At 37.2% G+C, this 24,617-nt stretch overlaps 2 protein-coding genes across 3 annotated transcripts in view; one reads left to right on the top strand and one right to left on the bottom strand.

The window, feature by feature from the left end:
* Positions 1-6,891, top strand: part of usp24 (ubiquitin specific peptidase 24) — a 75,171-nt gene extending 68,280 nt beyond the window's left edge. For both annotated transcript variants that reach the window (XM_065257309.2, XM_065257310.2), the window contains 11 exons: positions 1,495-1,584; positions 1,687-1,789; positions 1,980-2,101; positions 2,178-2,291; positions 2,381-2,446; positions 2,529-2,595; positions 2,690-2,768; positions 3,178-3,253; positions 5,909-5,995; positions 6,095-6,205; positions 6,335-6,891. In XM_065257309.2, the coding sequence (XP_065113381.1) occupies positions 1,495-1,584; positions 1,687-1,789; positions 1,980-2,101; positions 2,178-2,291; positions 2,381-2,446; positions 2,529-2,595; positions 2,690-2,768; positions 3,178-3,253; positions 5,909-5,995; positions 6,095-6,205; positions 6,335-6,397 (978 nt within the window). In that variant the 3' untranslated portion in view covers positions 6,398-6,891. The remainder of the gene's footprint in view (positions 1-1,494; positions 1,585-1,686; positions 1,790-1,979; positions 2,102-2,177; positions 2,292-2,380; positions 2,447-2,528; positions 2,596-2,689; positions 2,769-3,177; positions 3,254-5,908; positions 5,996-6,094; positions 6,206-6,334) is intronic.
* Positions 6,892-8,777: 1,886 nt separating this feature from the next.
* Positions 8,778-23,458, bottom strand: pcsk9 (proprotein convertase subtilisin/kexin type 9). Its single transcript, XM_065257311.1, has 12 exons — positions 23,100-23,458; positions 21,840-22,031; positions 21,569-21,692; positions 21,030-21,163; positions 20,792-20,933; positions 20,498-20,694; positions 20,231-20,414; positions 13,458-13,634; positions 12,761-12,909; positions 12,532-12,697; positions 12,228-12,400; positions 8,778-11,460 (listed from the first exon to the last, which is right to left on the bottom strand). The coding sequence occupies exons 1-12, from the start codon at positions 23,271-23,273 to the stop codon at positions 11,242-11,244; spliced, it is 2,031 nt and encodes a 676-aa protein (XP_065113383.1). The 5' UTR covers positions 23,274-23,458; the 3' UTR covers positions 8,778-11,241.
* Positions 23,459-24,617: the final 1,159 nt, after the last annotated feature.

Raw genomic sequence — 24,617 nt, 5'->3', positions numbered from 1 at the left:
TAGAAAATGTAAAGAAACATTTTCTATTCAGTTACCACAAACATTGCTTTGGTGCCTACTTTTAAGACGTTTGACAAGTTAGGTGTGCGGTTATCAGAAATTAATGCATACCCAAGGAACATTTCTCAGCCAATCAGAATACAGCATTCAACAGACTCGTGGTATAAATGAATAAATAACATTCTGAAAATTGTATTCCTCAGAATTTAGTTAATGCAAGTTAATATAACCATAATAAGAAATCTGCCTGAATAACCAGCTATCAGTGGAAAATGTTTAAATCTGTGCATCTCTATTATAAAAAAATTCGGCCAATACAGCCAATAAATATGGTGTACCCTATTTAAAATGCATCTATATGGATACATGTGCACAGTGTAATGGCATTACTTTAGAGCAGGGGCGCCAATACTGCTCCTGGAGGGCCGGTGCTCTGCAGACTTAAAGGGATAGTTCGGCCAAAAATGATATTAAACCCATGATTTACTCACCCCCAAGCTGTCCGAGTTTCATATGTCCATAGTTTTTCAGACAAACACATTTTCGGATATTTTAGAAAATGTTTTAGATCTTTCAGTTGATTAAATGTAATGTTACGGGGTCCACGAGCTTCAAGTCCAAAAAAGTGCGTCCATCCTTCACAAAATAAATCCAAACGGCTCCAGGATGATAAACAAAGGTCTTCTGAGGGTAATCTGCGCGGTGTTGTTGTAGAAATATCCATATTTAAAACTTTATAAACTAAAATAAATACCTTCCGGTAGCGCCGCCAACCTAGTCGCGTCCGCATTCGGGATGAGAGCTTACGCAGCCTACGGAGGCTACTCTGCTGCTGCTCTGTGCCCCCTCTTCGAATTTGTCATCTGTCACTAAGAAAAGTGCATACACTACGCTAATACTCTCTCCTGAATACAGAGGAGTCTATGATGGCGGCGCTACCGGAATGTAGTTATTTACGTTAATAAAGTTTTAAATATGGATATTTCTACAACAACACCACACGGATTACCCTCCGAAGACCTTTGTTTATCATCCTGGAGCCGTTTGGATTTAATTTGTGAAGGATGGACGCACTTTTTTTGGACTTGAAGGTCGTGGACCCCGTAACATTACATTTAATCAACTGAAAGATCTAACACATTTTCTAAACTATCCGAAAATGTGTTTGTCTGAAAAACGATGGACATTTGCATCTCGGACAGCTTGGGGGTGAGTAAATCATGGGTTTAATATCATTTTTGGCCGAACTATCCCTTTAACTTTCAGGCAGGTGTGTTGAAGGAAGTTTCGGCTTAACTCTGCAGGACACCGGCCCTCCAGGACCGAGTTTGGACACCCCTGCTTTAAAGTATTTTAATAAATTGCTCCTGATACTGAGGTTTAAGTTGTAAAATTTGCACAACTTCTGTTATACAAATAAAGCATTTTTGTGTGAAACGTTATATTAAGCAAAAATGAACGTGCATTAATAGGATCTTTTTTTTTCAATTTCAGGGCTTTGGGCCATGTCAGCTGCTGCTGAAACATTCAGCCTATCGCAGGATGCTTGTATTTCTGCTCGGACCCAACCGGCAAATCAACCAGGTACTGCAGACACCTGCTCTTACAGTATTCTGTATTTTCAGTGTGTTCTGGTTCTCTGCTCTCTGCTTTGTTAATGACGGTCCAACACCCTCCGTGTTTTAGCATCGGCGCTGGAGTTCGGCACAGGCTCGGGAGTTCCTGCATCTTCACAACACTCTTGCTCTGATAGTGCTTCACACAGACCTCACATCTCAGAGGACAGAAGGTCAGTCCCCTATTTGTGTTTAGATGCTTAAATTTGTTTCTGAGAGTTTTGAAGTAATGGTGATGTAAAAATGTCAAGGTTTTTTTATCTTTACTATCTTTACTAATATATGCAATGCAAAATTGTGAAAAGCACTATATGAATAGATTTTAAAAATTGAATTGAAAAGTGCTTTTAATTCTGTGTTTAGCTGAAGGAGCGTTTAAGCAAAGCACTTCAGGACTGGTGGCTCCATCTTCTCCTCTTCTTCCTTTACATGGAGAAATCAACACACTGCTCTTTAAATCTGATGATCAGTCATATCTCATGGAGGTAAATATCTCTCTCTATCTCTCTTTCTCTTTAAAATCTAGTTTTTTTTCTCTCTTACACTGCTGTCATGTTTCAGGTGATGTTTGCAATGCGCGAGTTGTCTGGCCCACTATCATTCCTCATAGAGATGATAACATATTGCTCCTTCTGTAATGAACCCTTTTCACTGGGAGTTCTTCAGTTACTTAAGGTTGGTTAAAACTACAATGGCCCTTTTGAATGTACACTGCCCAAAAACTACAAACCTGCAATAATGTCTTGTTTTCGTGTGAACCGTAGAACCATCTGGAGACGGCTCCACCTCACGAACTGAAGAACGTCTTTCAGCTGCTTCTAGAGATTCTGGTTAGTGTCATTTATACCGTGTGCCCCTTTAAATACTGTTGGTGTTTTATGATGTAACGGCGCTATTTCTCACACCATCTAGATGCTTGAGGACCCACTGCAATCCCAGAGACTCAAATATGCATTTGAATCTGAAAAAGGGCTTCTATGTAAGAAATACACCATGTGTATCCATCAGTGTTAATTTCAAAATAAAAGCTAGTGGTGTGAAAAATAAATAACTTTTTTTTTTCTCGTATACAGCTTTGATGCATCAGAGTAACAATGTGGACAGCAGCCGTTGTTACCAGTGTGTGAAGTTCCTGGTCACGCTGGCTCAGAAGTGAGTTGGCATTAGTGTGATGAAATAATAATGGATAATATACAGTTAATATTTTAGCAGCCAATAAATGAAGTGTTATTAAAAACGTTATAATGCAGTATAATCAATGTTATTCAGTTGTCAAATTTATGTTATACTTACTTAAGGCCAAAATATTTTGTCTCAACAAATCAATGTTGCATTACATAACCTTAAATTTATTCTTTTGATATTGCATGTAGACAGAGACAACAATCAAATGCAATAGAAACTAATATATGCTTTGAATTTCGGTCTAAGCAGACTGATCATTTATAAAAAACACTTACTATGGTTCATTGTAAAACGTCAGTAATATTGTAAAGTGCATCTGGTGTACTGTTTCTGAGATTGTGTGGTGTGTTAAGTGTTGATTTTGTGTTTTTGTTAGATGTTCACCAGCTAAAGATTATTTTAAAGAGCTCTCAGGACATTGGAGCTGGGCAGTGCAGTGGCTACAGAAGAAGGTACATGAATGTTTTAATCTCATCAAATAAACACAAAACCGTAGCCCCATCTCAAAAAACATGGAGAAATCACAACACAATAACATGATGTATTTTTTATTATTTTTTTAAGGCATTGTTCATTATCCATTTTATCTTTTTATATTGTGCCAATATGGCAAAGATCCAAAAAGCCCATACATTCGTCATTTAAGTAATCCACATGCCTTCAATGGGTTAATATATGATTTCCGATGTCAAACTTTGTTTGTGGGAGAAAACTTGCTTATGTAGCAATCAGTGGCTGTTTACATGCACAAATTTTTGTTCTGACTGAATTTAATCTGATTGCAGGATAGGACAATGCAGTTCACATGCACCCCAAACACTGCAATCCTAATAAAATGTTTGTTTACATGTACATTCTATATAATCCAATCTAAAAATCTGCACAAGCGCACATCCAGAGTTGCCAGATTTGCGTATCAGAACCAGCCCAATGGACATTCAATACTACCCCTAAAGCATTCGAATAACTAATCCTTTGATCTTTAAAGGGACACTCCACTTAAAAAAAAAAAATATGCTCATTTTCCAGCTCCCCTAGAGTTAAACATTTGATTTTTATCGTTTTGGAATCTATTCAGCCGATCTCCGGATCGGCGCTGTGAGTGCAAATTGGTGTGTCATCAGAGAAATTGTTTATATTTGGGTAAACCATTTTATTTATTTATGTAATAAATACAAATATATTTATTAAATGTATTTAAAAAATATAAGATTTTATTTATTTAAAAATGTATTTATGAAAAAGAAATTATTTATACATTTATTTGAGAATTTGTTTACAATTTGTTAACTCACAGTCAAATCTGCGCAGATGTGTTATGAAATGAGGATCATTAAATTTTGGCCGTATAAGGGTGCACACATTATCTGATTTCACATATAACAGCTTTCTCCCAATATATTAATATATAGCCTATTATGATAATGTATGCAAATAATATGTGAAGTAGCAGCTTTCAATAAATATTTTTAAAATGTGTTAATAAATCCAACAAACCTTGTGACAGGGCTACATGTCCATAAGGGGTTTCTATGTTAATAAACCGTTGCCTCTTTGTTTCTACATTTAAAAGACAAAGCTGGCAAATCTGGCAATACTTTCGTTCTATCTATTTGGCTTGTTTTGTTTCCGTGTACTTGAGGCATTTTGCACATTTGTCCTGCACTTTGTTACTTCTGACCTTATTTTATATAAAAAAATATTTATTACAAACGTAAATTCTGATCTAATTTAAGTCTTTACATTTTTTGGATTGCTTTTCGTTGTATCGATGTTGCGCTATTGCGTGCTGGCCATGCTTGTGCATGCAATTTAGCCGAAAGGGCTAGGTGCTCTGCGTCTCGTATTTAGGAGTTCATCAAACTAAACATTAAAAAAACGGATGTTTTTCGACGGGTATAAGTTTTTAAAATGTATTTAAAACAGAGTGGTTATCTTGTCAAAAGTTAAACTACAAAACAGGTAAGCTGTTTCTTTAAAGCAACCCTAAAGAGTTATTGCTCTTTGCTCCCCCTACAGGTTAGACGCGTAATTGTTCATTAGCACTGTCGTAAATACTGCAGCATAGCTGGCTCTGATTGGATTGTAGGTCTGCCGTAAAGCACGTTTTTGTAGTTTTCACTCGAACTACAGGACCACTACCCGACGGTTGGAAACTTCTTTAGTGCGGTTTTTGGCCGATAGAGGGCTGCAAAGCGAATGTGAAAGTGCCATTCACCCTGTTTTGAGTGGATGAACCACTGAAACTTTTTTGGAAAAGTTATTTTAAGGTAAAAAAAAACTCTTTGGTGTTGCTTTAAATTTCGGTGATGAAACGGAAAATATCTGCACCAAAGCTATATTCATACCTGACATGACTGTCTTTCTTGTGATTTAATATTATGGTCAGTGTTCACTTTGAAATGATAGCAAAGAGATTCATGAAATAAATAATATCATTAGGTCTTTCTGTATCTAAAGTGAATACAGAGATGATCAAAGTCAAAGCTAAAAATAATAACGCGTCGTGTCTATAAAATCATTAATTTCAGTGTTTTTCTTGTTATAAATTAACGTTTAATGAATTGTATATAAAGCTTAGTTTTTTCATTTACAGTAACAATCACAAATTATTTGTCATTTCTCATTTGTCGTTTTTTTTTGTCATGACTGCTTTGACGCGCTAAATCTCCAAATTAAATAAAAACACTGAATATCCATCTTATGAGGAACAATTAAACAAATGTTGCCTTAAATTTTACCTTAAAAAATATATAAAAATGCATCGTCAGTTTTGTCTTTGTTCATCACTTGAAAGACAGTTTTGGTCACTTTATCAAAAAGTTGTTTATTATGTGTGCTGCTTGTGAAAGAAAATAAAAGTTACCAATTTGTACCTGGTCTGGCCCCCTCCCAACCCATGCACACAAACATAGATGATTCGACTATCAGTTGACTATGGAAAGATTCGACAATTCTGATTCAAATATATGTAAATCGTTAGTCGAGGACACCCCTACATTGTTCAAATGAACACAAGTACGAGACCATGCACACTATTTATCTAAATAAAAGGAGGTTATTTCAGTAATATCCCTCCTTATATTCCTTGTCATTCTGTCTTTCAGATGTCTGAACACTACTGGACGCCCCAGAGTAATGTATCAAATGAGACGTCCACGGCTAAAACCTTCCAGCGTACCATCTCAGCACAGGTACACGCAATGCACATTCATTCAGACTCACTGTACATTCAGTACAGTCACTGTATGTGTAAAGTTTAATGAACAATGCTCATGTATGTGTTTGTTTAGGACACGCTGGCTTATGCTACAGCTTTACTCAATGAGAAAGAACAATCTGGCAGTAGTAATGGCTCAGATGGCAGCCCGGCCAATGAGAACTCAGACAGAAGCCTCCGACAGGTATCCCTCTCTTATTGTCTCTCATTTCTCATTTGCTTTGTGGTGATCTGCTACACTATTATTCAAAAGAGAGTTGCTAACATGCAGTAAAGGTTTCACTGGCTAATGGTTTCTCCATCTTTCTCTCAGGGATCAGAATCACCAATGATGTTGGGGGATTCACGGAGTGATTTGGAAGATGTCGACCCATAACTCTCCCGATTATTTATATGCAGCAGAAGTTTTCCTCGGAACAGAAAGATGTCGACGCTCTAAAGAGACAATCAGAAACTTGCATTAGATCTGCAAATAAAGCGCCTGCGTTCAGGAGTGTAGGAGGGGCACATCCAAGCTTTCGCCCTTCGGGTCAACTCGCCGAAGTTGCAAACAGACACGAAAATCTATTTTTTGTCTTCTGGTGGTCATTAGTTAAAGCCCAACCGGATGAAGTTTAAGTTCAGGTCTCAGAAGTTATTAAGATTCAGATCTGACTCCGAGTTCTGGGGCATCAAAATGGAGGGTTACGTTTCCTTGAATTTTTACACAGAACTGCAAAATACATCGGTGCCAGAAGGGACGTTTTAAAAGAAACCAAGTCAGCGTGTATTTGCCAATGTAATTAAGTAGAAACTATTCATGAGAAAATGTAAAGATGTGTTGCATAAGTGTAATTTCAAATGTAAAATAATATTTTTAAGAATCCTTTACTGATTTTTTTTCTTCTGTATCTGTTTAAAAGGTGCCTCAAATCTATTCAAAGAGGAACTTGCCAAGCCTTTGAGAGTCAAATAATCACACTTTTTTCTTTCTTGCTGGTATTTTTTGAATGCACTTTATATTTGAATTCAGTGACAACAGAGACGGTTGGACAGCGATGCCCCTCGCTGCCTGATCTGTTCATCTTTCTGAGAGTTTCACTGCTCCGTGAAACCAGGCCCGCGTTCAAGACGACACAATCTGTATACAAGAGTGCTAGACAAAGAAATATTACAGCGGGCGTACAAACTGTCCTTATTGTGACAGATCAACAAAGATGCATCCTTAGAGATATGCAAGCACCATCGCAACACGCCAACGTGGTAAACCCAATTACTACAGTGTGTAAATGTATGTTCCTGTAAAAAATTTCGAGTGCAACAGTTGGCAGTTTATTGCTTGTGTCATTACGAATGTGTCTCTATCTTTCTCTCTCGCGCGCTGTTGCGTGTGGATGTCGATCGCTCTGCGCCTCTAGAAAGGTACAATTCATGAGCAAGAGACACTGTGCTTGCCATGAAGACACTTTTCATCATATGTTTATTTTGCCAAATCATTTACATTTTTTAAAAAGCTTGCGTCTGTGTGCACACAGTGAGGATGGTGCAGAAAAATGACCTTTAAAAACATCTTAAACTAAGCTAATATTTGCTATGCTTAGCACATATTCTAGCTTAATGCTAGATAAAAAACCAACTGAGCACTAACTCGGCCAAGCTGGGAAAACGGCCACTTGCCACTTTGGCTAGGCATGGAAGCCAGCTTAGCCCCATAAACCAGCTTAGATTTGTTTTTCACCAGGAGTTTGTGGATTGATGGGGAGATCTCGGAGAGCAGTAAAGTGCCTTTTTCGACTCTTTCCTCACGTTCACTTGTACTCTCACATCATTGGACCCGATGTGCATCGCCTGGCATTACTAAAACAACACACACACTCGAACATTGCGTCTTGATCGTGTTGATTTTTGCTGCTTTTTTGTGTGTAGATTAGGGTAGGACATGTAGCGACGTTCAATGTTTACAGCGGAGAGACCTCAAGACCACCTCACAAAACTTGGCTGAGAGTGAACCGTCACGCTGCTTTTTACCTCACATTTATCAGCTCGCTTGATCATGTTGTTGCTTTTCTTGCTCTGCTGCTTTGCATGTCTGTCTGTAAATGACATACGAGAAACCCCGAGCTGAGTAAAACCGCTTGAACCAGCCTTTAGAGCTTGAAGACCACCTGAAGATCATGTTGACCAGGATTGGACACCACCAAACTAGCTGTTTTTCAGGACTCTTTGAATCATTTTTACGGTGTCGCCTCTTCAGCGATACACTGCAGTTTATACTTAAATTCAGTCAACTACTGTGGTTCATTGGTGGTTTGGAAATATCGTTTTGGGTTTTAGAATAAGAAGACATGGTTTAATAAAGATTGAGGGAATAATTCATCAGATTTGTGCCTTTTTACAAGGCACCTTTATTTTACTGTATTTTATTTCGCTGCATTATCCACACGCACACAAATATCACTTATTTCAGCTCAACTGCCTGCATTGGTTTTCAGTCATTTGGAGTTCTTTGGGGTCAGGTTACTTAAAGTAAGTACTTACATTTTTGAAAAGCTACTTGAGCGACAGGGTTGCCCAGCATTTTTGCCGTTTTACCCCATCTATCTTTTTTACCTTTCCTACACCTGCTGTACCAACCACACAGTAGATCTTCGATCAGGCTTGTGTTTTTAAGCTGGGTGTCAGGACTGGGTTAAAGACGCTTGGTAGTTTTTAATAACTGGTGATCCTTTGATTTATGCTGCGAGAGTGTGTATGATGTGCAAAGAAATCTGTTAATGCATGTTGTAGCCACATTTTAATTTGTACATCAGAGTTTGACAATGAAACAATTTGATATAAAACGGATAAAACTGGAATGCACAACTTTTCACATGCTGTGTGATTTTGTCTGAATCAGTGATTTTTAAAGCATTACAGAAGTTGTGTTTGTATAAAATGGATAATGTATAAAATATACATTTACCAAAAAAAAGATCCTATTGGTTTACATGGTGCATGCGTAGAGGTTTGTAAATGCTCTTACCAAATAAGAGCTGGTAACTTTTGTACTTATTTTATGAAGTTTTACATTTTGCAACCCTGTTACTACAATTTGGGACTTAAAGGGATAATTCACCCAAAAATGAAAATTCTGTCATCATTTACTCAATCTCATGTTGTTATAAACCTGTATTAGTTTCGTTGTTCTGGTGAACACAAAGGAAGATATTTTAAGGAATGTTTGTAACAATACCTTTCATGGACCCCATTTACTTCCATGGTATTCTTTTTTCCTACTATGGAAGTGAATGGGGTCCACATACGATTTGGTTACAAACATTTCTGAAAATATCTTCCTTTGTGTTCATCAAAACAAAGAAAATTTTTCAGAACTATGTTTCCAACCCTGATTTGTCTTATACATTTTTCATAAAAAATGTATAAAATGAAACTCCGATTACACCTGAAATGCATATAAATCAAGCTCAGGAAGGGCCTAAAGCGCAAGTATACTTTAAATGCACTGTGTAAAAAAAAACATCTGCCAAATGCATAAATGTAAGTTTAGCAAGCCTACCACTATGGGGCGGTTTCCCGGACAGGGTTTAGATTAATCCTAATTATATTAGGACATTTAAGTCATTTTTACAAACATACCTTACAAAAACAAATATATATCTCAGGAAAATGGGACCATTTTTCAATATTTTACTTTGTTCTTACCTCAACTTAGACGAATTAATACATACCTATCTTTTTTCAATGCGTGCACTTTTAATCTTTGTACAGCGTGTTGTGAATATGTTAGTATTTAGCCTAGCCCCATTCATTCCTTAGGTTTTAAACAGCGATGAATTTAGAAGCCACCAAACACTTCCATGTTTTCCATATTTAAAGACTGTTCACAAGTAGTTACACGAGTAAGTACGGTGACACATAATAAAACTTTTATTCGGAGCCATAGGAATGAATGGGGCTAGGATAAATGCTAACACATTCAAGAAGCGCTGTACAAATCATTAAAAGTGCACGCATTGAAAAAAGATAAGTATGTATTAATTCATCTAAGTTCAGGTAACAACATAGTCAAATATTGAAAAAATGTGGTGTTTTCCTTTAAAGGAGTAGTCCACTTTATAGATGGGGCCCATTGACTTACCATAGTGTTTTTTTTCCTACTATAAAAAGTCAATGGACCCCATCTTTAAAGTGGACTACTCCTTTAAAGCAACACCAAAGAGTTTTTTTACCTTAAAATAACATTTCGAAAAAAGTTTCAGTCGTTCATCCAAGGGTGAACGGCACATTCGCTTTGCAGCCCTCTATTGGCCAAAACCGCACTAAAGAAGTTTCCATCCGTCGAGTCGAGGTCCTGTAGTTCGAGTAAAAACTACAAAAACTTGCTTTACGGCAGACCTACAATCCAATCAGAGCCAGCTTTGCTGCAGTAGGCTAAATTATTTACGACAGTGGTAATGGACAATTCCGCTTCCAACCTGTAGGGGGAGCAAAGAGCAAAAACTCTTTAGTGTTGCTTTAAGATGTCGGTACAAGGTGGTTTTTCAATTAAAGGGGAATTTTTTTATGTAAAATAAATCTCTGGTGTCCCCAGAGTAAGTATTGAAGTTCTAGCTCAACATACCAAATAGATAATTCATTATAATATTAAAATTGCCACTTTGTAGGTGTGAGCCCTTCTAACATCACAAGGGGAGCCAAATTTCAATGCTTGTAGAGAATTGTTTACCAAAAAGTTACTGGGTTGATCTTTTTCACATTTTCTAGGTTGATCGAAGCACTAGGGACCCAATTATAGCACTTAAACATGAAAGAGTCAGATTTTCATGATATGTCCCCTTTAAGGCTCAAATATGCATTTTAGGCTGAGACTAGGATAAGCCCTGTCCGCAAAACCGCACCTAAATGTTGGTTTTTAGTTCTTGATAAACAGTATTATTAAAACTGAGCTATTTATATTTCATGTTGGTAAAATTATAATGTTGGTAACAGGGTTGAATTGTATTGTTTGGCAAATGCAGACAACACTACAATGATTTACTGCACATCAGAGAACGATAAAGTCATTTCTGATGCTCCAGGGTTAATACGGTTAGAAGCCATTTAGCTTTTATAACCTGTAATTCCTTAAATGATATTCCTCCAAACTGAACTGTCCTCAAACCATCAAATGTTATATTGCAGTCTTTGGTTACGTCTTGCATCTCTAAAATGCGGAAAGGAAGCTGCTTCATATGTTTCTCCTCAGACATCAGGGAGGTCTTCAGTGGTTGTGATGTCATCAGGTTGTTGGAATGGGCGGTGCCTGCAGCAGGTGACGATGGCAGCTGCACCTCTATCCCCTCCAGCTGTATATGTAACTACACATGTGTTTCCCACAGCATATGCCCCGTATATGACAGAACCATGTGACAGAGCCTGACAGCCTGTTAATGTCCATGAATCATCACATGAAACCTCCACCTGAGAGAGAGAGAGAGAGAGAGAGAGAGATGCTTAGATATAGGCCACTGGTTTGTCCTGTAGGGTTGCACTCTACTTATTTTGATTATATATGATATTAAAAACTTTTATTTATTCTCATCTGCTGATTACAATTGTATCAGCCACTTTTATGCCCAAAGAACAAGACGTTTTGTCACTGAAGATTGTCCTGGCTTTTTTTAGCATATTAAAGGTACAGTGTGGGGTTTTTAAGTGCCATCTAGCAGTGAGATTGTGATTTGCAACCAACAAGATCAGTCCACAGCTCACCACTCACTTTCGAAACAGATAGAGGAACAACGGCAGCCGCCACGGGACAAACATGTCATCATCTGAGACAACGTAGGGATAAAACATGCTCTGTAGAGCAGTTTGTTCATTTAGGGCTACTGTAGAAACATCACGGCGACTTCTATGTAAGGAGACCCACGGTGTATGTAGATAAAAACAATACAGTTCATTATGTAAGGTCTTTATACACCACGGATAATATAGGTATGTATACTATATTGCATTTTTGTCAAGAAATCCTTAAAAAAGTTCCACGCTGGACCTTTAATTTTCGCCCGGTTTCTTTTAAAAATTCTTTTAGCTCAGGTAGGCTATGGGGTCATGATGATATAAGTGCACAGTGGAACAAAAGATTGAAAGTTTTTCCTCTAGAAAACTTATTTTTACATTTCAACTATTTAAAATGTGATGCAAAGTGTCAATAAATGATAGAAAACGTTTCGTAAGGTGGTCACCTGCTCGCTCAAGCCCACTGAGTCGTGTTCTTTCAGGTGGCACTCGAGAGAAGGGGCAGAGCAGCAGAAAGCGTATGAAATCACACCCCTTCTAGCTGGACATGCCCTGGGGATGGCGTGCAAAGATCGATCTAAGTTCAGCTTGTCTCCGGACGAAGAGAAAAAACTACAGCCTACATGGAGAAAAAGACAGTTTTCTTTATATAAGCATTATATACGTATACACACTACAGTTGTAAAATAGAAATATACACAACATCAGCCAAAAACGCCATGCAGTGACTTGCTTGAAGGCATCTGTCACCTGTAAGCTGATGGTCTGTATTGAGACATTCTGCTTGCGCTCCTTTCTGTGGACTCTCCGTCATCTGGCATTGAGCCTTATGTCCTGTGCAGCAGCGAGCTACAGCATACACACCTTGCCCTCCATTTCCATTGACAGCAACACACTCTTTCTTTCCATCTCTCTCCTGTTGTGAAAGAAAATGTTGAAATGAATTGACTTTAATACTAGATTTAAAATTCTTACTCGCCTCTACTCTTTCTCCAGCTCGTCCTCCCTTAATCGAGTAACTGGAACAGCCCAGCATCTCTTCGCCATGGCGACAGCGTGCCATGGCTGTTGCAAAACCTGCAGCCCCCGACATCTCAGACCAAACAGAGCGGCAGAGCAGCTCATCCACTGTAATAACACATACACGTAGCATTAACCTCATCATAGACGGAGTTTGGGGGGGCAGGGGGGCATCCAGAGCCAATTATGAATTTGTCTGAGCTATTAATGATATAGAAATATGAGAAATTATTTATTTGTCTAATCTTAATATATTAAGGGGTAGACTGAACTTAAGGCTAAAATAGTTTTCATTCAAATAAACCATATTTAACTCTTTCGCCAACTCTTTAATGCAATGTGAGACAATAGTATCTTGTGGACAGAGTACAACTTGCTGAGGGTGGAAACTATGGTAATGCTGTAAGTGGGCAGGGCTTAATTAATGTGACCCTACATTGATAAGAAAATCAAAACGGCATGTCTGATAAGACTGCTTTGGTTTAATGGGGGATAAAAAACAAGGAGCATGTGGATTTTTTTCATTGTATGGTGGTTGTGTTCACACACTGCCAACACACATTATGTCCAAACTCCTTGTAAAAGTGGATTTTGCATAATAGGTGCACTTTAAGTAATTTAAAAGAAACTTTATTCTGTGACCCCTAAACTCTGACCTGTAAGTTTGAAGGTCAGGTCTGGCAGGGCGACCACCACGTTTGGTGTAGTGAATCGGTGGGTCTGTGGCAGAGAATCTGGGCTAATGATCTTTTTGACAGAATGATAGAGAAGCTGTTGCAGAACCTCAGCAGAGCTGGAGTTTGGACTGAGGTTAAGGAGCACCGCTGCTATACCTGAAAACACACACAGAGCAGATTGTATGAAATGTTGCACCTGTTATTTTATCAGTCATCTTAAAAAAATAAGCACCATGGATGCTATTTGAATGTTTTCAGTTACAGATGCCATTTCAGAATGTTTTCAGTTACATATGCCTTTAGTGTTACAAAAAGCAAAAATATCTATGTATGCTGATGATTCAACAATTTATTCTTCACAAAGTACAATTGCTGACCTTCAAAATGTTTTAGTGGAAGAATTAAAATTGGTATATGAGTGGATCATAAATAATAAGTTAGCACTAAATATTGAAAAGACAAAAAGTATTGTGTTTGGAACCAGATGTATGCTGTTGGATGAGCCTAAATTGTGTATAACTGTGAAGGATACAAATGTCGAGCAGGTACAAGAGGTTAAACTTCTTGGAGTAGAACTTGATAACAAGCTGTTGTGGTCCAAACACATCAGTACTGTTGTACGCAAGATGGGCAGAAGTCTTGTGATGGTTAAAAGGTGCTCCCATTTATTGCCTTTTAAGATGGTGGCAGATGTTATAAAAACACTTGTACTATCACAATTGGACTATTGTTCTGAGATTTGGTCCTGCGCTGCTGCTTCTCATATCAAAGTGCTTCAAAGGGTTCAAAACAAGGCAGCGCGATGTGCTCTTCGATGTCTGTATAGAACAAATGTAAATTGGATGCACGCTATGTTGTCCTGGTTAAAGGTAACAGAGAGATTTGAAGCCTCATTGCTTAATCTGACAAGAAATGTTGTAGTATCTGAATTACCAAATGTGCTTTATTGTGATTTATGTTTTAGTTATAACGAGCATAATTATGGAACCAGACATGCTATAGAGGGCAGATTCAAACTACCCAAAGTAAAAACAAATCACGGAAAAAGTACTGTAAAATACAGATCCATTTTTTTTTTGGAACAATTTGCCAAGTGAAATTATTAATGCAAATAGTAAACAACAATTTAAAGTCCTCCTGAAGAGGCATCTTCTTTTATTCCAATAGCACCTAAGAAGAAAAACACTTGTACTCTCACAATTAGACTATTGTTCTGAGATTTGGTCCTGTGATGCTGCTTCCTATATCGAAGTGCTTCAAATGGTTTCAAAATAAGAAAATTGGATTATTTATAGTATTATTTATCACAAAAATTTCTACTAATCGCAATGAGTAAGCGTATCTCTCTATTATCACTTTAACTTAAACTAGGTCCTGTGTGTGGATGTGTGGATGTATGTGGGTGGGTGTGAGTATGTATTTATGTGCTGTTTTTATTGATGTTATGAATTTTTTGTTTGTATTATGGTTATTTTTGTCATATTATTCATGTAAATGTTTCTTAGTGAAGTATCGACTCCAGGAAGAATAGCTGTGTTTTCACAGCTAATGGAGATCGGAATAAATACAAATACAAATACAAATTATACACTATAAAATGCCCATCCAATCAGTAGTTCACGAGTTCACATTAACGTAATAAGTAGGGGTAATGAGATAAAACATATTTGGTGTACTGTCTAAGGAGTACCCCCCCACCTCAAATAAATTTTTCACTTTTCATAATTGTTTCAAAGCAGAACTTCTCCCTACAGGTTGAAAAAACTCCTAGGAGAAAAAACCCTAATTTATGGGGGAGGGGAAGTCCTATGGAGAAAAAAACTCTTGAGATAGAGCCAGATATAGCTCTTTCTAAAGAGGATATAGCATATATTAGATTCAATTCAATTTTATTTATATAGCGCTTTTCACAATAAGTAATTGTTTCAAAGCAGCTTTACATTAATAGAAGCAGGGGAAACACTGAAAAATCAATAGACAACATAAGTAGCAAAATACAGAGGCTAAGATTAAACTGACCAAGCGAGCATAGTAATAAGTAACGTATAGAAGGGGGTGGTACGTTAAGCCAAAGTCTGCTGACTCCCAGAAGTGGAAAACCCCCCTAGGAGAAAAACCCAATGGGAAAAGTCATAGGAGGAAAAAAACCTTGAAAAAAAAAAATATATATATATATATATATACATATACATAAACAGATAAGCCGGTGGTCGATTGGCAGGCATCACTTTTTAAGGACTGCCAGTAGATCAGTGGGGTGTTGACCTTTATGGCAGCCAGAACTAGGTCTGTTAGTCTCATTGTCCTCTGGATCGAAGATGAGACAAGGAGAGAGAGACAAAATATAGCGTAGGGGCCATTCACATGTTATGCAAGTGTCACACAGTATTGTGGTTTAATATCCGCTAAGTTCCGGACAGGCTAGCTATTGCGGCATTAGTAAATTACCCAGATGAGTAATGTGAATGCTTTGTTCCGTACAAGTGAACTATTTCAAGATAAGCATATTATTTTCTAGACATATTATGTGAATGCTTTGTTAAAGAGAAAAGTCTTACTGTAAGTTTAGACTTAAAGTGATTGACTGTTTCTGATTCTCGGACATCAGATGGCAAATCATTCCAGAGCTAAGGGGCTAAGTAGGAAAAGGATCTACCACCTTTAGACACTTTTGATATTCTAGGGATAATTACGAGACCAGAGTTTTGCGACCTTAGTGTATGTGATGGATTGTATTCTGATATTAATTCTCTAAAATACGAAGGTGCTAGGCCATTTAAGGCTTTGTAGGCGATTAGTAATATTTTAAAATGTATGCGATATTTAACTGGTAGCCAGTGTAAAGATGCCAAAAGTGGGCTTATGTCCTCATAATTCTTAGTTCGAGTAAGCACTCTTGCTAGTTTTGAACTAGCTGAAGCCTGCTTACCTGATTTGCGTGACATCCCCCGAGTAACGAGTTACAATAGTCTGTTTTAGAGGTCATAAAAGCATGGATAAGCTTCTCTAGATATTCCTAAGTTGAAAGAAAGATGTGCGGCAGACGTTGGAGATATGACTATCGAAGGATAAATTGCTGTCCAAAATCAGAGCTAGGTTCTTAACTGTGAAAGATGGCACCATGGTGCAGCCATCTATGGGCAACTTGTAACCTGACATATTTTGTTTGGAACGATTCGGTTCAATAATAAGTTTCTCTGTCTTATTGGAGTTTAGCATAAGAAAGTTGCAGTATGTGCCATCTAGTCACTAATATCGCTGATACAGTCTGTTACAGTAGTTTACAGAGCTGGTGTGTTTTCGCTAGGATGTGAGGAGATCTAAAGCTGGGTATCATCTGCATAGCAGTGAAAACTTACATTATGTTTCCTGATACTGTCTCCTAGAGGTAACATATATAAAGAGAATAGGATAGGACCTAGAACTGATCCCTGCGGTACGCCGTATTTAACCAGGGAGTTATATGATTCTTCCTCATTTACATAAACAAAGTGATAGCAATTTGTTAGATACGATCTTAACCAGGCTAACGCCTGACCACTAATGCCCACATAGTTTTCTAGCCTATTGATTAAGATTGTGTGATCTATTGTGTCAAAGGCTGCACTAAGGTCTAGTAATATAAGAATTGAGATTTCACCACGATCGGATGTTAAGAGGAGGTCATTTGTAACTCTAAGCAGTGCTATGATGAGGCCTGAATCCTGATTGGAACTTTTCATATGTACTATTATTCACTAAGAATGTGCATTGCTGACTTACCACTACCTTTCCTAATATTTTAGACAGAAAGGGAAGATTTGAGATTGGTCTAAAATTATTAAGATCCACCAGGTCAAGGTGTGGTTTTTTTAATGAGCGGTCTAATAACTGCTAGTTTGAAAGCTGTTGGAACGTATAGTTCTAGTGATGAGTTAACGAAATTTAATACTGGGTCTGACACTACAGGGAATACCTCTTTTAGTAATTTGTGGGAACAGGTTCTAATATACACAATGATGATTTTACTAATTTAGAGAGCCCTTCTATTGTAGTAGCTTTAAAAGACTCAAGATGTTCATGTGGTCATAAATGTATTATTGACTAGAGCGGTGGCTGCGGTGGTTGTTTTCTGATCCAAGTGTGTAGCTTGGATGTTTTCCCTAACAACTGTAATTTTGTAATTTTGTTAGTAAAGAAGGCTATAAAGTCGTTACTATTGTGTTGAAGTTTAGTATCGGTTTCTGTTTGTTCTTTGTTTTTAGTCAATTTCGCAACTTTGCTGAAGAGGAAACAAGGGTTATTATGATTTTCTTCAATAAGCTTGCTAAGATAGTTAGATCTGGCGGTTTTTATAGCCTGTCTGTAGTGTTGAACACTCTCTTTCCATGCTGAACGCCATACCTCTAACTTTGTGCGTCTCCAAGGTCAAGGTCAAGGTTTATTTATATAGCACCTTTACACAACACGAAGGTTGACCAAAGTGCTTCACAAGCAAAACAACAATGCAATAAATTAAACAATTAAACACTTTTTTCTAATGGGAGCAACGGCTTCCAGCGTGCTAGAACAAACGCTGTGTAAGTTTTCAATTACAATATCCAGATCTTCACGGTTATCTGCTACATGATTGATTTGGGACAGGTCCGGAAACTTACTAATAAAGCTATCTTTAGTGGTGGAAATTATTGTTCTGCCTAATGGATAGCGTTTTGTGGTATGGTGTACGAGACAAGGCAATGGTCTGAAACAGCATCGCTCTGAGGAGATATTTCTATCTCATTAATATTGAGCCCAAATGACAGAATTAAGTGTATAAAATTGTATGGGAATAAAAAAAATGGGATAGATGTACCAGCAGAGAGTGAAGTGATAAAGTGGAGTAAGGATGCTGCAAAAAACTGTCATGATGGGACAAAGGTGAGGGACGGCTATATAGAGCCCTATTCGAACAGATTACATGACCATGCTCCTACCAAAATTAGTTAAATAAACTTTATTAAGTATTCAATTTGCGCATATACATTTTACATTTGGTAGATTTGTCATTGTGTTATCTGACTTGTTATTTTGTTTTCTGACTTGTTGATTTGTTTTCTGACTTTTTGTTTTAAGATTCGTTGTTTTGTTTTGCACTTCTCTGCCACCATAATCCAGCCTTGCGTTAAAAACAACCCACCATAAGGGACTTGTTTCAAGATGGCTCCCTAATGTCCTTCCAACAAGTACAACAGAAGTTTGATCTCCAAAAGCAACATCACTTTGGTTATTTACAAATTCGGCATTATGTTTTCTCAAAGCAAAGACGTGTTGGATTCACCAGTTCTTAGTAATTTGGAGGGTTTCTTCTTTAACACAACTAATGCTTCTCACTTTTTGTCTAGATTTTATTCTTTTATCTACTCACATGCCCCTGGACCCTTGAATACAATGGCTCATAAATGGGAGAAAGACCTATGCAATGAATATATAGATGATGACTGGCAGGAGGCCATTACATGTGTAAGGTCCACTTTTATTTGTAACCGGCTCAGAGAAACTCAATATAAGATATTGCATAGATTACATGTAACACCAGTCATAATGAATAAAATTGATCATACCATATCTCCTCTATGTGTTAAGTGCCATACAGAGTTGGGGACATACTTTCACTGCTTTTGGAGTTGTATGTATATCTCTAGATTTTGGAGCTTCATTACCTCAGAAATTAACACCATTCTTCAGATAAAATTGAAAAAAGACCCTGGTCTTTTTCTTTTGGGGCTCCCATCCAAAAGACAGGCAATGACACTTAACTGGATGCAACAGGATACAAACTGCTGGATAAACGCTCGTGGCAAGGAAATGCATCCTTATTAGATGGATCAATGACACTCCTCCCTCTGTGACACAGTGGTATAGAGAGATCTTTGCAGTTTTGCCCCATGAGAGACTGGCTGCTGTACTTAGGGGTAATGCACATATTTCTATAACTTATGGTCTCCATTTATAGATCACCTGCCTCTAGATGTGAGAAAAATAGTCATGGGTGCTAATTAGGGGCTATCTGGGGTGTGGTGCCCCCTCCTTTTGGAGGTGGGCATTGCAACTTTGCATCTTTAAAGAATGGTCTGGGTGTTTTGTGTTCTGATGTGTGTGTGTTTTTTGTTTAGTTTGTCTGTTTGTTTTCCGGTTCCAAATGACATGTATCGGTCTCCACTTTAGGCTGGAATCTTTTGATGATAAATCTATGCACAGGAAATATTAATGTGCCTTTCTGTAGGTTTGTGTCTAACAACAGTATTATTTATAATTGTTTTATTTTTCCATTTGTAGTTTCTTCATCTACTTATTTATTATTTTGAATATGTTTATGAATGTATCCTATAATGTATGCAATGTTTTTATTTGCTTATTCTTTTGCTTTTCTTTGTTTATTTGATGCCAATTTGTCACAAATCTTTTAAGATCTTCTGTTTACGTGCTCTTATAGTTTTTGTCTTGGGAAGACACATTGTATATAGTACATGTTTACATTGGAAAAAACATGTCAAAATAATAAAAAAACTGTTAAAAAACCAGAATTCAAAGTAAAGTTAATTGTTATAGTTTTTGCAGTGATAAATGAGCCAATGTTGCTCCCAATTTCCCTGCAGTATATATTTTTTAGATATGAAGAAAAAAGTGTCGGTACAGTGTACCTTTAAAATGGATTCATGAAAAATTCTTATCCTTAGAATATATATTTTTAAACCTTTATTTTTATCAAATTTGTATTGAAGTGAACTAACCTGTGACATGTGCTGCTGCCTGTGACGTTCCACTCTTGGTTGTGAAACAGGTGGGACAATCACTTGATGCACTGATGATGTCATCACCAGGTGCAAACACATCCACGCAGCGGCCCACATTAGTGCCTGTCGTCCCTGTGCTCAGTGGCTGGTCACCAAAATTAATAGCCCCAACTGTTATAACCTGCAGCGGGGTCAAATCATTATCGGGGTGGGGTTATATTAACAAATAAAAGCCTTTCTAAAGAATGTAGCTCAGAGCGGTACCTCAGGCTCAGAGGCTGGTGAATAAAGGCAAGCATCATCTTTGTAGTTACCAGCTGCAGCAATAAGCACAGCACCAGATTCAACCATTTTTCTGCAAGCCGTGTTGAGGGTTCGACTGAATCCACCTGCGAATGGCAGCAGAACAATCACAGGACTGATAGGCTGTGCCATCAGAGACGACTGAATATATTCCAGACCTGAAACACAAAGACATTAATTGATATGGGATAAAAATGTTATTTTTATTAGTCTTGTTTGCTTATTTGTTTATTTAAATGTATTGTTGTTGCTTACCTGCCAAAGCTCCTGACACGGTACCCTTCCCTTGGCAGTTCAACACTCGAACACTGTTTACACTGGCACCCCGAGCTACACCCGAGTCCCGCCCACTTACCACACCTGCTATGTGTGTGCCATGACTATCGCACTGACTAGCCTGTAAGTAGATGATTGTGATGTGATGGGAATATCCTACTCAACAGTACAAACAATAAAAATGACAAATAAAGCTATCATAGATTCTAACTCCTACCTCTCTGTGAACTCTGACCCCATCCTCCTCTGGCACACTGCTGAAGTCCGTCACCATCACTCTGTCCTCAATCTCACGATGATTCACGTGAACACTTGTGTCCATGAGAAATACCCCAACCTGTGCACCATCATCTACACAACAAACAGGAATAGCTGGACAATTCAGTACAAAAATGTAGTCATTTAAAAAAGGCATGAATAAAGCCCAACATCTCACCCCACCCAACGTTACTGGGGCAAAAGCAGATTGCACTAAACTGTGCAAATTAGACTGTAGAAATTGTCCCACTCGTAAAAATAGTTGCCATGAGATTGTTTCGGGTTAGTAACACAAAAAGATAAACACCATGAAGCTCATTTACAATTTTTTTCTGAACCCCTGGTCACCATTCATTTTGCATTGAAAAAGAGAAACTATATAACTTTATTTAGATGATGCACCTGTGAAGCTATTTTTAAGTGGACTGTCACTTTAATTAAATGTGTATTATTAGCACATAATTATGTTACCAAGAGAAATACAGAGTTAGAGCTCACTGGGTGGTGAATATTTTCCAGTTTTATGTTTGTTTTGAAGAATGCGCTCCAGGTTCCAAGGGATACTCTGAGCAAAAATAGAGGAATCCTCTTCAATGTATTCCACATGGGGCAGCTTCACTGCCTGCCAAAACACAGAAAAGGGAACGAAAAGCCAGAGATTACTTTCTGAATTCTTGCTTGTCTGTCATCAGGTGCATCACTTTATTTGTATGAGAATCAGGGTGCCTAAAATATAGTTTTATATATGTGGGAGCTTTGTTATAATTACCATGTGAAGAACATCGCTGCTCATCTTAACTAGAAATCCTTTGAATGCTTCAGAATACGTCAGCGTTATATCGATCAGGTATCCGCGTTTTGCTGCTTTGGCGCGGAGTCTGCGCGCAGTGCGCTCCACCTGATTCACGTGCGTTCCCTTTCGCATCACCACAATATACTGACCCGGCATGCGCCACGCATCCTGTGTGTGAAGACATGCATATATTATGAGACATTTAAAGAATTGTATCTCATCATACGCATGATGCAAATAAAACCTAAATGGGTCTTTCATTATAAAAAATCCAATGATTTTATTGCTTACACTAATTTAATGTTTATTTTTATTATTTTGAGTTGCTACCATGACTTATTACGTCATTTTACAGTGTAATATTAAAGTAAAAATAAATTAAATAGAACACTGGAGCTATTTTAACCCGACCTACTGTAGGACCCAGTGTCACTTGTGGTAAGGTCCAGTTATTTAAAATATTCATATTAGTCATATAAGTGTTTGATTTAGGTGTTGCATAACACACATTTTCCCATAGGCTTGGTAATTTAAGGGGGAAAATACTGTAATTGCTTTATATAAAGTAGGTTACTGTGCAATTGTTTTTGCAATTGTATAGTGATCATTTATAATTATATCAGTCTCTTTATTAGAATACAACCAGATACCAAATATATGTGTATGTAGTATTAAAACAGTATAAAAGTATAAGCAAACTCTCCTTCCACTTGAGCAATAGCAGGGAGCTGCAGGATCTCTTAAACCTAAATGAAATTAAATCCTTATTTCTAATTCCAATCAAAGGACTTCAGGACTTCAGTCTCCTTAAAAAAGCTCAAGATGTGTTTCGTGCCAAGAGAGGTCACACTAAATACTGACCGATGCCTGAAGACATTTAGTTTTAAAAAATTTTTTTTAATTTTGTGTACATATTTCCTGTATTTTCTGTTTGTATCTTTAAAAAAGAGTGAAAATTTAATATGGATGAACATTAAAACTTTGCTAAAACAACAAAGATGGTGGCCTAAATCTTTTGCACATTACTGTACATATATATTTTATAACAGTGATACAGGAATTTGCCTGTAGTAACATCCTGGATTGATCTTTCTGATCTACTGAATAATTGTAGTAACACTGGGAATAATGTTTAGCCTAATGTGGTAAAATCTCAATGGCTTTATTCAGATCAATGTTGTTTATTGCACTGTGACAGAAATTTATTTAACTTTATATTAAATATTGTGAGCTTACCTTAGTGCACCTGTAAAATTGGGCTGACGGTCCTTCTGCCTCAGGCTGGCTGTCATCCTGCCGAATCAGAGACAATATCATTTCTTCATCCTCAGTGTAGTCTTCATCACCTTTAACCATAGCCACTAGACACAGAAGAAAACTTATACAGCACATAACCACGATGCCCTTCATTCTGTGCTCAGTTCAGTTGCAATTTAGTTGCTTTTTAACATGTAAAATATAAACTAAGTAGTTTAAGTGATGTTGCTCAGTATTCCCTTTTGTGCACTGTTTTTCAGCATGTAATAACGCAGGTGTGTGTGGCAGAAAGATTTTGAGTTGAAGTGTATCCTCATGTTACTCAACATGTGTCTCATTTAAAACTTTCATGCTGAGAGGAAAGGGCTTTGAGGTGGGGCCTCGTGACGTTTCACTGCCTTTATATCGAACCATGTCTTGTCAATAAATAAAGATGAAGAGGTTCAAATTACAGCTCATCCCACCCACACGAATATCTTGAGCAAATTTACTACAGCTGCACAGACCTGTACACTCTTGTTCGAATGAAATCTATACAGTACTTGTCTGTAGTTCACACATTTTTTAGTTTAGTCCAACTCTGTTGGCTAGCATTGTAGGGATATTTTTGCTAGGAAAATTGCTTGCGCAATAGTTTCTACAGGTTGTCTCGTATAAAAAATGGTGCATTAGCATTTTGTTTAATACATTTTTTAGTGGATGTGTGTTGCACATCTAATACTGTATTATTGTGTTATTGGACAGAGCTGAAGATAATACTGTACGCGCGCATACTTTGCGCGTGTATGATGCTGTTTTTAAATGTAGCTTTGCGTCGCCCTCTGTCGGTCAAAGAGCGATACTGTAGGGCCACTAAAGTGTTTAATTTCATAAATCAGTTATTCTTTATGATACTTTTTATCTACTTATTGTTATATTTTTAGCATAACTTAAATATATATATATATATATATATATATATATATATATATATATATATATATATATATATATATATATATATATATATATATATATATATATTTAACATCAAGAAACAAATTCAGTCAAGTGATCCCAAACTTTTAGCCAATACTGTTAATGGGGTGGTTTCCCGCACAGGACTAGGCCTTAGTTTTATTAGAAAATATAACTAGTTTTAACAAACATGCGTTAAAACATAACTTGTGTGCATTTTGAGGCAAAACAAAGGGCACTGGTGTATTTTAACTCATGCCCCACCAGCCTTTTTTTGTAAAGTTGCCCGCCAGCATTTTTTGTGATTTTCACAAAATGTCTTCCAGGAAAATTTTCTTCTAAAAATATATAAACATACAAATATATCAAATGAAAGAACAGACCCTCTGCCTTTTTCAGACCCTATTTTTTTACTGTTTAAATATCTCTCTCTCTTCCTCTTAAATATGGGTATTTTTCTTCAAAAATATTTTTTTAGCAAAAAGCTGAAATAATTGAATTTTTGTGAAGGAATTTTATTAGAGATCAGATTCAGAATGA

Source organism: Paramisgurnus dabryanus, chromosome 12 (assembly GCF_030506205.2).
Source record: "Paramisgurnus dabryanus chromosome 12, PD_genome_1.1, whole genome shotgun sequence".
NCBI lineage: Eukaryota > Metazoa > Chordata > Actinopteri > Cypriniformes > Cobitidae > Paramisgurnus > Paramisgurnus dabryanus.
The sequence above is the reverse complement of the archived record's forward strand: the minus strand, read 5'-3'. Positions and strand labels throughout refer to the sequence as shown.

What these genes read in the sequence shown, in the direction of transcription:
- pcsk9 (XM_065257311.1), bottom strand. Translation starts at nt 23,273, where the DNA reads ATGAAGGGCATCGTGGTTATGTGCTGTATAAGTTTTCTTCTGTGTCTA. An exon ending in GGGTCAGAGTTCACAGAGAG is followed by an intron (nt 20,934 to 21,029) that starts GTAGGAGTTAGA and finishes ATCTACTTACAG; the next exon opens with GCTAGTCAGTGCGATAGTCA. An exon ending in GAGCTGGAGAAAGAGTAGAG is followed by an intron (nt 12,698 to 12,760) that starts GCGAGTAAGAAT and finishes CTTTCACAACAG; the next exon opens with GAGAGAGATGGAAAGAAAGA.